Source organism: Dendropsophus ebraccatus, chromosome 9 (genome assembly GCF_027789765.1).
Source record: "Dendropsophus ebraccatus isolate aDenEbr1 chromosome 9, aDenEbr1.pat, whole genome shotgun sequence".
NCBI lineage: Eukaryota > Metazoa > Chordata > Amphibia > Anura > Hylidae > Dendropsophus > Dendropsophus ebraccatus.
In genome coordinates this window covers 555,538-574,665 of record NC_091462.1, presented here as the reverse complement: position 1 = coordinate 574,665, position 19,128 = coordinate 555,538, and the positions used below count along the sequence as shown (strand labels likewise).

At 49.0% G+C, this 19,128-nt stretch overlaps 1 protein-coding gene across 1 annotated transcript in view; it reads left to right on the top strand.

The window, feature by feature from the left end:
* Window positions 1–19,128, top strand: part of PLCD4 (phospholipase C delta 4) — a 204,425-nt gene that overhangs the window by 177,540 nt on the left and 7,757 nt on the right. Inside the window, exons 14-15 of the mRNA XM_069982245.1 lie at window positions 4,947–5,082; window positions 11,945–12,094. Coding sequence (XP_069838346.1) covers window positions 4,947–5,082; window positions 11,945–12,094 — 286 coding nt within the window. The remainder of the gene's footprint in view (window positions 1–4,946; window positions 5,083–11,944; window positions 12,095–19,128) is intronic.

The window sequence follows — 19,128 nt, the reverse complement described above, 5'->3', positions numbered from 1 at the left end:
TAGCCAGCCCTCCCCTATAGTCTCGAGCGAGTTAGGTGGCGATGTTCTCCCCATCGGATCTGTCCCGCTCCACGTTGGCTTCGGTGGCAGAGGGGGTTACCTGTTGACTCCCCCCTCATGCACATCGGGCGGTCTGTGAGGAGGGAGACATATCTGTGCTGGACTCCTGGCGCAGGGGAGGCGGGCTCAGTTCAGGACATGCTCCAATGGCAGCACAGGATCTTTTCTTCACATTCTGAACGGGCCAATAATTTACTTCGGTGGGCCAACTGCATGGTAATCAGAGATTTCTTAGGCGGGCCAAAAAAATGGCTCTGCGGGCCAGAGTTTGACATGTCTGATATATAGTATATACCCAGGTTATACCAGCTGTACATATATAATTATATACAGTATGTACCCAGGGTATACCAGCTGTACATATATAATTATATACAGTATATACCCAGGTTATAGCAGCTGTACATATATAATTATATACACTATATACCCAGGTTATACCAGCTGTACATATATAATTATATACAGTATATACCCAGGTTATACCAGCTGTACATATATATTATATACAGTATATACCCAGGTTATACCAGCTGTACATATATAATTATATACAGTATATACCCAGGTTATACCGGCTGTACATATATAATTATATACAGTATATACCCAGGTTATACCAGCTGTACATATATATTATATACAGTATATACCCAGGTTATACCAGCTGTACATATATCATTATATACAGTATATACCCAGGTTATACCAGCTGTACATATATAATTATATACACTATATACCCAGGTTATAGCAGCTGTACATATATAATTATATACAGTATATACCCAGGTTATACCAGCTGTACATATATAACTATATACAGTAAAAACCCAGGTTATAGCAGCTGTACATGTATAATTATATACAGTATGTACCCAGGGTATACCAGCTGTACATATATCATTATATACAGTATATACCCAGGTTATAGCAGCTGTACATATATAACTATATACAGTATATACCCAGGTTATACCAGCTGTACATATATCATTATATACAGTATATACCCAGGTTATACCAGCTGTACATATATAATTATATACAGTATATACCCAGGTTATACCAGCTGTACATATATAATTATATACAGTATATACCCAGGTTATACCAGCTGTACATATATAATTATATACAGTATATACCCAGGTTATAGCAGCTGTACATATATAATTATATACAGTATATAACGTGTGATGGGCGGCTATTGTGGCATGGAGCACCCCATTCCCCGCACTTCCACAAACTTCAGGGTGACGTCCAAAAAAGAAATAGACAAAGGTTCGAACTGAAAAGTGAAACTAAGGTTAAGTGTATTGTTATTGATAAACCGCACAAACTCAACAGCCTCCTTGTGTGAACCAGGCCATATCAGGAGGAGGTCATCTATGTGGCGTCCATACCAGGCCAACAAAGGCTTATGGACGCATATACACTTATACACAGATAGACCTCCTCCCAATAGGCCATAAAGAAATTAGCCCAAGAAGGGGAAAAAGACGCCCATAGGGCAACCAAGGATTTGGAGAAACAAATCCTCTCCAAACTGAAAAAAATGATTGGTCAGTAAGAAATCAGTAACTTTAAGTATAAATTCACACAGAACATTGCTGTAGTTACTGTATTTTCTGAGGTGATACGCCAAGGCTGTGATAGCGGCATGATGGGGTATGTTGGCGTAGAGAGCGACCAGGTCACATGACAGCCAGGATACATTATCAAGCACTGGAAGCTTTTCTATGTTGGCTAATAAGCTCTTGCTGTCTCGAACATACCGCATGGTCCGGACTGCCAGTGGCTGCAATAAGTTGTCCAACCATACGCAAAGTCGCTCCAACAAAGAATTGATGCCAGAAACAATAGGGCGTAACGGTGGGGGGAACATTTTTGTGGGTTTTGGGTAACGCATGGAAGATGGGAGTGACAGGGAAGGGGGGAAAAGATAAAGACCCTGTTTGTCATTCAGAATGTTCAACTCCACTCCTGTAACCAACAAATCCTGGAACGTTTTACTAATAATCCCAGTTGGATCACCGGGTAACTTTGTTGTTGGATCACCGGGTAACTTTGTTGTTGGATCACAGGGTAACTTTGTTGTTGGATCACCGGGTAACTTTGTTGTTGGATCACCGGGTAACTTTGTTGTTGGATCACAGGGTAACTTTGTTGTTGGATCACAGGGTAACTTTGTTGTTGGATCACAGGGTAACTTTGTTGTTGGATCACCGGGTAACTTTGTTGTTGGATCACCGGGTAACTTTGTTGTTGGATCACCGGGTAACTTTGTTGTTGGATCACCGGGTAACTTTGTTGTTGGATCACAGGGGAACTTTGTTGTTGGATCACCGGGTAACTTTGTTGTTGGATCACCGGGTAACTTTGTTGTTGGATCACCGGGTAACTTTGTTGTTGGATCACCGGATAACTTTGTTGTTGGATCACAGGGTAACTTTGTTGTTGGATCACCGGGTAACTTTGTTGTTGGATCACCGGGTAACTTTGTTGTTGGATCACCGGGTAACTTTGTTGTTGGATCACCGGGTAACTTTGTTGTTGGATCACAGGGTAACTTTGTTGTTGGATCACCGGGTAACTTTGTTGTTGGATCACCGGGTAACTTTGTTGTTGGATCACCGGGTAACTTTGTTGTTGGATCACAGGGGAACTTTGTTGTTGGATCACCGGGTAACTTTGTTGTTGGATCACCGGGTAACTTTGTTGTTGGATCACAGGGTAACTTTGTTGTTGGATCACAGGGTAACTTTGTTGTTGGATCACCGGGTAACTTTGTTGTTGGATCACCGGGTAACTTTGTTGTTGGATCACCGGGTAACTTTGTTGTTGGATCACCGGGTAACTTTGTTGTTGGATCACCGGGTAACTTTGTTGTTGGATCACCGGGTAACTTTGTTGTTGGATCACCGGGTAACTTTGTTGTTGGATCACAGGGTAACTTTTTATAAGTTGTTGTGTCATCCAAGATACCACGGACTCCTCGTACATATAAGTCCTTGTCAAGGATGACTACGGAACCCCCCTTGTCCCATTTTCTAAATACTAAATAGGGATTATTCCTAAGTTCTCTCGTAGCCAAACGTTCTTTTCTAGTTCGATTCTCTGTTAGTGTTGTCCCAAGGGTGAGTGTACAGATCAGCGAGCGCTTCCTCCACCCTGTGCTGGGATAACTCCATCCCGGTAGGAGGTAGGACTGGGGCTAGTCAGGCCATCACTAGTATTACTCATATCATCTTCATTCTTAAGCCCTGATGCCTGCAAATCAGACAGCTTTCACATTCCCTGAGTAAGAGGTAGCGACTCGCAACGCATCGGCCTTTTTTAGCTCACTGTTCACTTTTTGTTTTTTTATGTTTTGATGCTGGAATAAAGAATCTTATATTTTAAGAAGCTGTGGATACTTACCTTTTATCGGATGTTTCACGGGTTGTGGCCCGCAATAATGTTTTTCCACGTGCTTCGGGATACCACGGCCAACTGAGTTAACCACTACAGCAGTTTGGTGAGCGGACATTTTCTCTATATTTGCTCATGTTATACCAGCTGTACACAGGGGCGGATTAACTTTACCATAGGCCCCGGGCTGTTAACCAAGCCTGGCCCCCCCCCCATCCCCCTGTAACTATGGCAGCACTAGCCTGGGCCCCCCCCATCCCCCTGTAACTATGGCAGCACTAGCCTGGGCCCCCCCCCCATCCCCCTGTAACTATGGCAGCACTAGCCTGGGCCCCCCCCCCCCACCCCACTGTAACTATGGCAGCACTAGCCTGGGCCCCCCCCCATCCCCCTGTAACTATGGCAGCACTAGCCTGGCCCCCCCCCCACCCCACTGTAACCATGGCAGCACTAGCCTGGGCCCCCCCCACCCCACTGTAACCATGGCAGCACTAGCCTGGGCCCCCCCACCCCACTGTAACCATGGCAGCACTAGCCTGGGCCCCCCCACCCCACTGTAACCATGGCAGCACTAGCCTGGGCCCCCCCACCCCACTGTAACCATGGCAGCACTAGCCTGGGCCCCCCCACCCCACTGTAACCATGGCAGCACTAGCCTGGGCCCCCCCACCCCACTGTAACCATGGCAGCACTAGCCTGGGCCCCCCCACCCCACTGTAACCATGGCAGCACTAGCCTGGGCCCCCCCACCCCACTGTAACCATGGCAGCACTAGCCTGGCGTTCATAGTACAGGACAGATAATGTCATGATGTCCTGATTTGTGCAAAATTGCCATTAAAAAGTGATTTTTTTTGCAAATCATGGCGGAAGTGTAGCCAGGAGACAGTACACCACTGAAAGTATAAGTCTTTTTGGGTGGTCATGGGCCCCCCAGGAGCTCAGGGCCCCGGGCTGCCGCCTGAAACACCCCTATTGTAATCCACTACTGGCTGTACATATATATTATATACAGTATATACCCTGGTTATATCAGCTATACGTATATCATTATATACAGGATATACCCAGGTTATACCAGCTGTACATATATCATTATATACAGGATATACCCAGGTTATACCAGCTGTACATATATCATTATAAACAGTATATACCCAGGTTATACCAGCTGTACATATATAGTTATATACAGTATATACCCAAGTTATACCAGCTGTACATATATATTATATACAGTATATACCCAGGTTATACCGGCTGTACATATATATTATATACAGTATATACCCAGGTTATACCAGCTGTACATATATAATTATATACAGTATATACCCAGGTTATACCAGCTGTACATATATCATTATATACAGTATATACCCAGGTTATACCAGCATGCTGTATAGAAAGCATATGCATACGTTAATGTAGGGTGCCTATATACTGCTGTGCTGACATTATATACTCCTGTAGGTGATCAGCGCTCAGCAGCTGCCCAAGGATGAGAACAGTCGGGAGCGCTCCATTATTGATCCGCTGGTGCGAGTGGAGATATTCGGGGTTCCCACTGACCAATCAAAGCAGGAGACCAAATACATAGAGAATAATGGTGAGTACTGTCAGGTGAGAGTGGGGAGACCCCCTGAGGTTACAGTATCCATATGCCGGGGCAGATAAAGGGCCGTACCTCCTTACAGTATCCATACGCTGGGGCAGATATAGGGCCGTACCTCCTTACAGTATCCATACGCTGGGGCAGATATAGGGCCGTACCTCCTTACAGTATGCATACGCTGGGGCAGATATAGGGCCGTACCTCCTTATAGTATCCATACACCCGGGTACATATAGGGCCGTACCTCCTTATAGTATCCATACACCCGGGTACATATAGGGCCGTACCTCCTTACAGTATCCATACGCTGGGGCAGATATAGGGCCGTAACTCCTTATAGTATCCATACACCCGGGTACATATAGGGCCGTACCTCCTTACAGTATCCATACGCTGGGGCAGATATAGGGCCGTACCTCCTTATAGTATCCATACGCCGGGGCAGATATAGGGCCGTACCTCCTTACAGTATCCATACACCCGGGTACATATAGGGCCGTACCTCCTTACAGTATCCATACACCGGGGCAGATATAGGGCCGTACCTCCTTACAGTATCCATACACCAGGGTACATATAGGGCCGTACCTCCTTACAGTATCCATACACCGGGGCAGATATAGGGCTGTACCTCCTTACAATATCCATACACCCGGGTACATATAGGGCCGTACCTCCTTACAGTATCCATACGCTGGGGCAGATATAGGGCCGTACCTCCTTATAGTATCCATACGCCGGGGCAGATATAGGGCCGTACCTCCTTACAGTATCCATACACCCGGGTACATATAGGGCCGTACCTCCTTACAGTATCCATACACCGGGGCAGATATAGGGCCGTACCTCCTTACAGTATCCATACACCAGGGTACATATAGGGCCGTACCTCCTTACAGTATCCATACACCGGGGCAGATATAGGGCTGTACCTCCTTACAATATCCATACACCCGGGTACATATAGGGCCGTACCTCCTTACAGTATCCATACACCGGGGAAGATATAGGGCTGTACCTCCTTACAATATCCATACACCCGGGTATGCAGTGTCCCAGAACAGGCCTTCTTATGCTTACACTTTTGTTATAGCCAGTTCTGTTCTGGAAAGCTATGCAAACTGCGTGTATTGTGTCACCCCTGCAGTATTCAGGTCTGCTATTCCATTCATTTATTGTATGTATATTCAGGTATCAGTGCCTAATGGTATTATGTCGCCCCCCAGTGTTCAAGTATGGTACTTCTCATGTATATTCCTCTGCATATGCCTAATGGTGTGATGATGCAAATGGCTAGATGTCACGTGACTGCCCCTGCTTCCATGGTAACTCCAATGGTCATCGAGCTTTGGCTGGGGATACCATGTGACTTCCTCTCTACCTCAGTCTTGTCCTCCACCATCAGGGGGACAGGTTCTGTGTGTGTTCTCTCTCCCCTGTCTGAGGAGAGAGATACGGGTGCTCTGCTGCATTACCAGAAGTGTTCCTGGCTGTGTTCTATTCTCAAGTCCTCAAGATTCTCATCTATTCTCCAGATCTGGGTGTCGATTCTTCAGTCATTCTTCAGTTCCTCTCATCATCATCTTCTCAATTCATCAACAGCAAGTATTTCATTCAAGTCTCATTCCACCCAGCATCTCTACTTCAGTATCACTACTACTCCCATCATTCAGTATGTTACTCTCACAGCCTATTGCAGCATCACCCATTACTCTGCCTTATTCCCGGTTGCATCCGGAGAGACTGTTACTACTAGTTACCACCGTTACAATAAATATACAACTACCGTTGTTTCTGCCCCTTGGCATTGGTAGGATCATTGGTGCCCTGACTAAGGACAACGAAGAATCTCATGCTCAGTATTCCCGCATGGTCAGGAGCCCGGTTCTCAGCTGTATCACCCTCGTGCCTACACCGTGACCACATTATCCTACAGCTGCCCCGGTTCCTGCGCATTAGCATCATCTACACTGCGGAGTGGCCCCCAGGGGCAAGGGCATCGCAGGTACATGTAGGGCCGTACCTCCTTACAGTATCCATACACCCGGGTACATATAGGGCCGTACCTCCTTACAGTATCCATACGCCCGGGTACATATAGGGCCGTACCTCCTTATAGTATCCATATACCCGGGTACATATAGGGCCGAACCTCCTTATAGTATCCATACGCCAGAGCAGATATAGGGCCGTACCTCCGTACATTATCCATACGCCCGGGTACATATAGGGCCGTACCTCCTTATAGTATCCATATACCCGGGTACATATAGGGCCGAACCTCCTTATAGTATCCATACGCCAGAGCAGATATAGGGCCGTACCTCCTTATAGTATCCATACACCCAGGTACATATAGGGCCGTACCTCCTTATAGTATCCATACGCCAGAGCAGATATAGGGCCGTACCTCCTTATAGTATCCATACACCCGGGGCAGTTATAGGGCCGTACCTCCTTACAGTATCCATACACCCAGGTACATATAGGGCCGTACCTCCTTACAGTATCCATACACCCGGGTACATATAGGGCCGTACCTCCTTACAGTATCCATACGCCCGGGTACATATAGGGCCGTACCTCTTTACAGTATCCATACACCCGGGTACATATAGGGCCGGACCTCCTTACAGTATCCATACACCCAGGTACATATAGGGCCGTACCTCCTTACAGTATCCATACACCCGGGTACATATAGGGCCGTACCTCCTTATAGTATCCATACACCCGGGGCAGATATAGGGCCGTACCTCCTTACAGTATCCATACACCCGGGTACATATAGGGCCGTACCTCCTTACAGTATCTATACGCCAGAGCAGATATAGGGCCGTACCTCCTTATAGTATCCATACACCCAGGTACATATAGGGCCGTACCTCCTTACAGTATCCATACACCCGGGTACATATAGGGCCGTACCTCCTTATAGTATCCATACACCCGGGGCAGTTATAGGGCCGTACCTCCTTAGAGTATCCATACACCTGGGCAGATATAGGGCCGTACCTCCTTACAGTATCCATACACCCGGGTACATATAGGGCCGTACCTCCTTATAGTATCCATACACCCGGGTACATATAGGGCCGTACCTCCTTACAGTATCCATACACCCGAGTACATATAGGGCCGTACCTCCTTACAGTATCCATACACCCGGGTACATATAGGGCCGTACCTCCTTACAGTATCCATACGCCCGGGTACATATAGGGCCGTACCTCCTTACAGTATCCATACACCCGGGTACATATAGGGCCGTACCTCCTTACAGTATCCATACACCCGGGGCAGATATAGGGCCGTACCTCCTTATAGTATCCATACGCCAGAGCAGATATAGGGCTGTACCTCCTTATAGTATCCATACACCCAGGTACATATAGGGCCGTACCTCCTTATAGTATCCATACGCCCGGGTACATATAGGGCCGTACCTCCTTATAGTATCCATACGCCAGAGCAGATATAGGGCCGTACCTCCTTATAGTATCCATACACCCGGGTACATATAGGGCCGTACCTCCTTATAGTATCCATACACCCGGGTACATATAGGGCCGTACCTCCTTATAGTATCCATACGCCCGGGTACATATAGGGCCGTACCTCCTTACAGTATCCATACGCCCGGGTACATATAGGGCCGTACCTCCTTACAGTATCCATACGCCCGGGTACATATAGGGCCGTACCTCCTTACAGTATCCATACACCCGGGGCAGTTATAGGGCCGTACCTCCTTACAGTATCCATACACCCGGGTACATATAGGGCCGTACCTCCTTATAGTATCCATACACCCGGGTACATATAGGGCCGTACCTCCTTATAGTATCCATACACCCGGGTACATATAGGGCCGTACCTCCTTACAGTATCCATACGCCAGAGCAGATATAGGGCTGTACCTCCTTACAGTATCCATACACCCGGGTACATATAGGGCCGTACCTCCTTACAGTATCCATACACCCGGGGCAGATATAGGGCCGTACCTCCTTATAGTATCCATACGCCAGAGCAGATATAGGGCTGTATTTCCTTATAGTATCCATACACCCGGGTACATATAGGGCCGTACCTCCTTACAGTATCCATACACCCGGGTACATATAGGGCCGTACCTCCTTATAGTATCCATACACCCGGGGCAGATATAGGGCCGTACCTCCTTACAGTATCCATACGCCCGGGTACATATAGGGCTGTACCTCCTTACAGTATCCATACACCCGGGTACATATAGGGCCGTACCTCCTTACAGTATCCATACACCCGGGTACATATAGGGCTGTACCTCCTTGCAGTATCCATACGCCCGGGTACATATAGGGCCGTACCTCCTTATAGTATCCATACACCCGGGGCAGATATAGGGCCGTACCTCCTTATAGTATCCATACGCCAGAGCAGATATAGGGCCGTACCTCCTTACAGTATCCATACGCCCGGGTACATATAGGGCTGTACCTCCTTACAGTATCCATACACCCGGGTACATATAGGGCCGTACCTCCTTACAGTATCCATACACCCGGGTACATATAGGGCCGTACCTCCTTATAGTATCCATACACCCGGGGCAGATATAGGGCCGTACCTCCTTATAGTATCCATACGCCAGAGCAGATATAGGGCTGTATTTCCTTATAGTATCCATACACCCAGGTACATATAGGGCCGTACCTCCTTATAGTATCCATACACCCGGGTACATATAGGGCCGTACCTCCTTACAGTATCCATACACCCGGGTACATATAGGGCCGTACCTCCTTATAGTATCCATACACCCGGGGCAGATATAGGGCCGTACCTCCTTATAGTATCCATACGCCAGAGCAGATATAGGGCCGTACCTCCTTACAGTATCCATACGCCCGGGTACATATAGGGCTGTACCTCCTTACAGTATCCATACACCCGGGTACATATAGGGCCGTACCTCCTTACAGTATCCATACACCCGGGTACATATAGGGCCGTACCTCCTTACAGTATCCATACGCCCGGGTACATATAGGGCTGTACCTCCTTACAGTATCCATACACCCGGGTACATATAGGGCCGTACCTCCTTACAGTATCCATACGCCCGGGTACATATAGGGCTGTACCTCCTTGCAGTATCCATACGCCCGGGTACATATAGGGCCGTACCTCCTTATAGTATCCATACGCCGGGGCAGATATAGGGCCGTACCTCCTTACAGTATCCATACACCCGGGTACATATAGGGCTGTACCTCCTTACAGTATCCATACGCCCGGGTACATATAGGGCCGTACCTCCTTATAGTATCCATACACCCGGGTACATATAGGGCCGTACCTCCTTACAGTATCCATACGCCAGAGCAGATATAGGGCCGTACCTCCTTATAGTATCCATACGCCAGAGCAGATATAGGGCTGTACCTCCTTACAGTATCCATACGCCAGAGCAGATATAGGGCCGTACCTCCTTACAGTATCCATACACCCGGGTACATATAGGGCCGTACCTCCTTACAGTATCCATACACCCGGGTACATATAGGGCTGTACCTCCTTACAGTATCCATACACCCGGGTACATATAGGGCCGTACCTCCTTACAGTATCCATACACCCGGGTACATATAGGGCCGTACCTCCTTATAGTATCCATACACCCGGGTACATATAGGGCCGTACCTCCTTACAGTATCCATACACCCGGGTACATATAGGGCCGTACCTCCTTACAGTATCCATACACCCGGGGCAGTTATAGGGCCGTACCTCCTTACAGTATCCATACACCCGGGGCAGTTATAGGGCCGTACCTTCTTACAGTATCCATACACCGGGGCAGATATAGGGCCGTACCTCCTTATAGTATCCATACACCCGGGTACATATAGGGCCGTACCTCCTTACAGTATCCATACACCCGGGTACATATAGGGCCGTACCTCCTTACAGTATCCATACACCCGGGTACATATAGGGCCGTACCTCCTTACAGTATCCATACACCCGGGTACATATAGGGCCGTACCTCCTTATAGTATCCATACACCCGGGTACATATAGGGCCGTACCTCCTTACAGTATCCATACACCCGGGTACATATAGGGCCGTACCTCCTTATAGTATCCATACACCCGGGGCAGTTATAGGGCCGTACCTCCTTACAGTATCCATACACCCGGGGCAGTTATAGGGCCGTACCTCCTTACAGTATCCATACACCCATGTACATATAGGGCCGTACCTCCTTATAGTATCCATACACCCGGGTACATATAGGGCTGTACCTCCTTACAGTATCCATACGCCCGGGTACATATAGGGCCGTACCTCCTTACAGTATCCATACGCCCGGGTACATATAGGGCCGTACCTCCTTATAGTATCCATACGCCCGGGTACATATAGGGCCGTACCTCCTTACAGTATCCATACGCCCGGGTACATATAGGGCCGTACCTCCTTATAGTATCCATACGCCCGGGTACATATAGGGCCGTACCTCCTTACAGTATCCATACACCCGGGTACATATAGGGCCGTACCTCCTTATAGTATCCATACGCCCAGGTACATATAGGGCCGTACCTCTTTATAGTATCCATACGCCCGGGTACATATAGGGCCGTACCTCCTTATAGTATCCATACGCCCGGGTACATATAGGGCCGTACCTCCTTATAGTATCCATACGCCCGGGTACATATAGGGCCGTACCTCCTTACAGTATCCATACGCCCGGGTACATATAGGGCCATAGTGAAGCGCCCAGAGTGCTCTCCTACTTTCCCGATCCCTGTGGCTGTGTAAGAGGCCACTGTACCCCAATGTCTGTCCTTCCATCCATAGGATTTAACCCCATGTGGTACGAGACGCTGCAATTCAAAATCCACGTCCCTGAGTTGGCCCTGGTTAGGTTTCTTGTTGAAGATTATGACAAGACGTCACGGAATGATTTCATTGGTCAGTACACGCTCCCATTCAAGAGCATCAAGTCAGGTGAGTGCGACGCCCGGGCGCTATGTCTATTTACCTCTATACACTGGGGGCAGAGTATATGGATGATAGGGGTATATAGGAGCAGTATATGGGTGATAGGGGTATATAGGAACAGTATATGGATGATAGGGGTCTATAGGAGCAGTATATAGGTGATAGGGGGTATATAGGAGCAGTATATGGATGATAGGGGTCTATAGGAGCAGTATATAGGTGATAGGGGGTATATAGGAGAAGTATATGGATGATAGGGGTCTATAGGAGCAGTATATGGGTGATAGGGGTATATAGGAACAGTATATGGATGATAGGGGTATATAGGAACAGTATATGGATGATAGGGGTCTATAGGAGCAGTATATGGGTGATAGGGGTATATAGGAACAGTATATAGGTGATAGGGGTCTATAGGAACAGTATATAGGTGATAGGGGTCTATAGGAGCAGTATACAGATGATTGGGGGCTATAGGAGCAGTATATAGGTGATAGGGGGTATATAGGAGCAGTATACGGATGATTGGGGGTCTATAGGAGCAGTATACGGATGATTGGGGGTCTATAGAAGCAGTATATAGGTGATAGGGGGTATATAGGAGCAGTATACGGATGATTGGGGGTCTATAGGAGCAGTATACGGATGATTGGGGGCTATAGGAGCAGTATATAGGTGATAGGGGGTATATAGGAGCAGTATACGGATGATTGGGGGTCTATAGGAGCAGTATACGGATGATTGGGGGCTATAGGAGCAGTATATAGGTGATAGGGGGTATATAGGAGCAGTATACGGATGATTGGGGGGTCTATAGGAGCAGTATATAGGTGATAGGGGGTATATAGGAGCAGTATACGGATGATTGGGGGCTATAGGAGCAGTATATAGGTGATAGGGGGTATATAGGAGCAGTATACGGATGATTGGGGGTCTATAGGAGCAGTATATAGGTGATAGGGGGTATATAGGAGCAGTATACGGATGATTGGGGGTCTATAGGAGCAGTATACAGATGATTGGGGGCTATAGGAGCAGTATACGGATGATTGGGGGTCTATAGGAGCAGTATACGGATGATTGGGGGCTATAGGAGCAGTATACGGATGATTGGGGGCTATAGGAGCAGTATACGGATGATTGGGGGCTATAGGAGCAGTATATAGGTGATAGGGGGTATATAGGAACAGTATATGGATGATAGGGGTCTATAGGAGCAGTATATGGGTGATAGGGGGTATATAGGAGCAGTATATAGGTGATAGGGGTCTATAGGAACAGTATATAGGTGATAGGGGTCTATAGGAGCAGTATACAGATGATTGGGGGCTATAGGAGCAGTATATAGGTGATAGGGGGTATATAGGAGCAGTATACGGATGATTGGGGGTCTATAGGAGCAGTATACGGATGATTGGGGGTCTATAGAAGCAGTATATAGGTGATAGGGGGTATATAGGAGCAGTATACGGATGATTGGGGGTCTATAGGAGCAGTATACGGATGATTGGGGGCTATAGGAGCAGTATATAGGTGATAGGGGGTATATAGGAGCAGTATACGGATGATTGGGGGTCTATAGGAGCAGTATACGGATGATTGGGGGCTATAGGAGCAGTATATAGGTGATAGGGGGTATATAGGAGCAGTATACGGATGATTGGGGGGTCTATAGGAGCAGTATATAGGTGATAGGGGTATATAGGAGCAGTATACGGATGATTGGGGGCTATAGGAGCAGTATATAGGTGATAGGGGGTATATAGGAGCAGTATACGGATGATTGGGGGTCTATAGGAGCAGTATATAGGTGATAGGGGGTATATAGGAGCAGTATACGGATGATTGGGGGTCTATAGGAGCAGTATACAGATGATTGGGGGCTATAGGAGCAGTATACGGATGATTGGGGGTCTATAGGAGCAGTATACGGATGATTGGGGGCTATAGGAGCAGTATACGGATGATTGGGGGCTATAGGAGCAGTATACGGATGATTGGGGGGTCTATAGGAGCAGTATATAGGTGATAGGGGGTATATAGGAGCAGTATACGGATGATTGGGGGTCTATAGGAGCAGTATATGGGTGATAGGGGTATATAGGAGCAGTATACGGATGATTGGGGGGTCTATAGGAGCAGTATACAGATGATTGGGGGCTATAGGAGCAGTATACGGATGATTGGGGGCTATAGGAGCAGTATACGGATGATTGGGGGCTATAGGAGCAGTATACGGATGATTGGGGGCTATGGAAGCAGTATACGGATGATTGGGGGTCTATAGGAGCAGTATATAGGTGATAGGGGGTATATAGGAGCAGTATACGGATGATTGGGGGTCTATAGGAGCAGTATACAGATGATTGGGGGCTATGGAAGCAGTATACGGATGATTGGGGGTCTATAGGAGCAGTATATAGGTGATAGGGGGTATATAGGAGCAGTATACGGATGATTGGGGGTCTATAGGAGCAGTATATGGGTGATAGGGGTATATAGGAGCAGTATACGGATGATTGGGGGGTCTATAGGAGCAGTATACGGATGATTGGGGGTCTATAGGAGCAGTATACGGATGATTGGGGGCTATAGGAGCAGTATACGGATGATTGGGGGCTATAGGAGCAGTATACGGATGATTGGGGGCTATAGGAGCAGTATACGGATGATTGGGGGCTATAGGAGCAGTATATAGGTGATAGGGGGTATATAGGAGCAGTATACGGATGATTGGGGGCTATAGGAGCAGTATATAGGTGATAGGGGGTATATAGGAGCAGTATACGGATGATTGGGGGCTATAGGAGCAGTATATAGGTGATAGGGGGTATATAGGAGCAGTATACGGATGATTGGGGGCTATGGAAGCAGTATACGGATGATAGGCAGTGTCACAGGATTCCTACTTACAGGGAACTATGAGATGTGTGAGATATGGAGAACCAGCACAGGGTGTATTAGGAGGTGAGATGATAGAAATATATCATCCGCGGTCAGGGGCGTAACTAGAATTGGCTGGGCCCCATAGCAAACTTTTGATTGGGCCCCCTCCCGACTGACCACTAAGCTGTGAGGTGTAGTCATAACTGCGGGGCTTTCGGTTAGAAGATCCCAGGAGGCCTGCTCGGCTTCAAATGATAACAGCTCAATGGGCCCAGTCTTTTGCAGGAGCAGGCCATGGGGCCCCCTGATACAATGGGCCCCATAGCAGCCGCTATGGCTGCTACAGGGGTAGTTACGCTCCTGGGAGGGTGGCACTATTATAGATAGGAGGGGGGCCACTATTATAGATAGATGGGACATTATTATAGGGGGGGCACTATTATAGATAGATGGGACACTATTATAGATAGGAGGGGGGCACTATTATAGATAGATGGGGGGGGCACTATTATAGATAGATGGGACATTATTATAGGGGGGGCACTATTATAGATAGATGGGACATTATTATAGATAGGAGGGGGGCACTATTATAGATAGATGGGACATTATTATAGGGGGGGCACTATTATAGATAGATGGGACACTATTATCTATAATAGTGTCCCATCTATCTATAATAGTGTCCCATCTATCTATAATAGTGCCCCCCCTTCTATCTATAATAGTGTCCCATGTATCTATAATAGTGCCCCCCCTATAATAATGTCCCTTCTATCTATAATAGTGTCCCATCTATCTATAATAGTGCCCCCCTCCTATCTATAATAGTGAACCCCTCTTATCTATAATAGTGTCCCATCTATCTATAAGAGGGGTTCACTATTATAGATAGGAGGGGGGGCACTATTATAGATAGATGGGACATTATTATAGATAGGAGGGGGGGCACTATTATAGATAGATGGGACATTATTATAGATAGGAGGGGGGCACTATTATAGATAGATGGGACACTATTATAGATAGATGGGACACTATTATAGATAGATGGGACACTATTATAGATAGATGGGACACTATTATAGATAATAGTGTCCCATCTATCTATAATAGTGCCCCCCCTATAATAATGTCCCATCTATCTATAATAGTGCCCCCCCCCATCTATCTATAATAGTGCCCCCCTCCTATCTATAATAGTGTCCCATCTATCTATAATAGTGCCCCCCCTATAATAATGTCCCATCTATCTATAAGAGGGGTTCACTATTATAGATAGGAGGGGGGGCACTATTATAGATAGGAGGGGGGCACTATTATAGATAGATGGGACACTATTATAGATAGATGGGACATTATTATAGGGGGGGCACTATTATAGATAGATGGGACACTATTATAGATAGGAGGGGGGGCACTATTATAGATAGATGGGACATTATTATAGGGGGGGCACTATTATAGATAGATGGGACACTATTATAGATAGGAGGGGGGGCACTATTATAGATAGATGGGACATTATTATAGATAGGAGGGGGGCACTATTACACAGGTCAACAGCATTTTTGGGGCCAAAGATATTTCAACGAATTTAGGGTAACTTTGGGGTGCTGATTCTGAATATGTCATCAGTTTTGCCAGATTGGCTCAAGTTCGTAATAATTCGATACCTGCTTTGCACACTATGTGTGGTCAGGCCTGTATTTAGAGTTCACGCTGCCCTAGGCACCTTGCTTGCTGAGGCGCCCCCCCCCCCCCCCCGGCACTGGCTGGTTACATGCATGGTATATACCCTGGCACTTGGGTGCCGCTCTGCTTGATGCCCGCTATTCTCATCAAACAGACGTGATGGAGGAAGGAAGGAGGCTGGGGACGTCTTAGTTTGGGGGCCGCTTCTGTCCAGTGTCGGACTGGGGCACCTGGGGCCACCAATATACAACCAGTGAGACACGACATGCTGACCCGCTCCTTTCCTGAATTCATCTGTATCTGTGACAAATCCCTACATTTATACAGCTCTCCGGCTATGCTGGGAGTTGTAGTCTCTGAGAGGACAACCCTGTAATAAATCACTGTGTGCTGAGACTCCTGGAGGCTGCAATCTGTGGGTGACAACCATCAGCCCTGAAGGTCCAGCAATACATCTGTCTACGCTGTACTACAACTCCCAGCATATGCTGAGGGCTGCAGACTGTCAGTACATGCTGGGAGTTGTAGTGCCTGCAGCTGTTGTAGTTGGGTCCTAGGTGCATTATACACTGGATGCTTTGTGGGAGATCAGAATACAGAGATCTGTGGGGGCTCAGTGCAGGGAAGTGACCCCAGAATATCACTAATATGGTAGGGGGAGATGTTTTGTTCTATCCCCTATTAGTGATGTTCTGGGGTCACTTCCCTGCACTGAACCCCACTGATCTATATATTCTTATATGCCACCTAGGGCCCAACTACAACAGCCGCAGGCACTACAACTCCCAGCATGTACTGACAGTCTGCAGCCCTCAGCATATGCTGGGAGTTGTAGTGCCTGCAGCTGTTGTAGTTTGATTCTAGTTTAAAAGTTTGCGCTAGTGTACTGTAGTGACCGCAGGGCTGTGTCAGTACACTACCGCAAACCATACACTGACCCATTTTGACCCCAATGGTACACAGGCTCTGCACACTATAGAAGTGTTTACAGTGCAGTTACTAATGACTCACAGGAGACGTCTTCTCCCATTGCCGTTGCTCACTTTTTGCTTTCTTCTCCATCTGGCAGCCATCATGAAGACTTCTCCGACCACAACTCATCTGCAGGCGGGCAGCTGGGGGTGACTGGGGAAGGGAGGCAGCTGGGGGTGACTGGGGAAGGGAGGCAGCTGGGGGTGACTGGGGAAGGGAGGCAGCTGGGGGTGACTGAGGAAGGGAGGCAGCTGGGGGGGGGGCTGGGGAAGGGAAGCAGCCGGGGTGACTGGGGAAGGGAGGCAGCTGGGGGGAGACTGAGGAAGGGAGGCAGCTGGGGGGGGACTGGGGAAGGGAGGCAGCTGGGGGGAGACTGGGGAAGGGAGGCAGCTGGGGGGGGACTGGGGAAGGGAGGCAGCTGGGGGTGACTGGGGAAGGGAGGCAGCTGGGGGTGACTGGGGAAGGGCGGCAGCTGGGGGTGACTGGGGAAGGGAGGCAGCTGAGGGTGACTGGGGAAGGGAGGCAGCTGGGGGGAGACTGAGGAAGGGAGGCAGCTGGGGGGGGCTGGGGAAGGGAGGCAGCTGGGGGTGACTGGGGAAGGGCGGCAGCTGGGGGTGACTGGGGAAGGGAGGCAGCTGAGGGTGACTGGGGAAGGGAGGCAGCTGGGGGGAGACTGAGGAAGGGAGGCAGCTGGGGGGGGCTGAGGAAGGGAGGCAGCTGGGGGGGGCTGAGGAAGGGAGGCAGCTGGGGGTGACTGGGGAAGGGAGGCAGCTGGGGGGGGGGAGAAGATGGGAGGGCAGCTGGGGGGAGACTGAGGAAGGGAGGCAGCTGGGGGGGGCTGAGGAAGGGAGGCAGCTGGGGGGGGGTGAGGAAGGGAGGCAGCTGGGGGGGACTGAGGAAGGGAGGCAGCTGGGGGGTGGGGCTGAGGAAGGGAGGCAGCTGGGGGTGGCTGGGGAAGGGAGGCAGCTGGGGGTGACTGGGGAAGGAGAGGCAGCTGGGGGGGGACTGGGGAAGGAGAGGCAGCTGGGGGGGACTGGGGAAGGGAGGCAGCTGGGGGGGGGCTGGGGAAGGGAGGCAGCTGGGGGTGACTGGGGAAGGGAGGCAGCTGGGGGTGACTGGGGAAGGAGAGGCAGCTGGGGGTGACTGGGGAAGGGAGGCAGCTGGGGGTGACAGGGGGAGCAGCTGGGGGTGACTGGGGAAGGGAGGCAGCTGGGGGGGACTGGGGAAGGGAGGCAGCTGGGGGGGGCTGGGGAAGGGAGGCAGCTGGGGGTGACTGGGGAAGGGAGGCAGCTGGGGGGGGCTGAGGAAGGGAGGCAGCTGGGGGGGGCTGAGGAAGGGAGGCAGCTGGGGGTGACAGGGGAAGGGAGGCAGCTGGGGGTGACAGGGGAAGGGAGGCAGCTGGGGGTGACTGGGGAAGGGAGGCAGCTGGGGGGGCTGAGGAAGGGAGGCAGCTGGGGGGGACTGGGGAAGGGAGGCAGCTGGGGGTG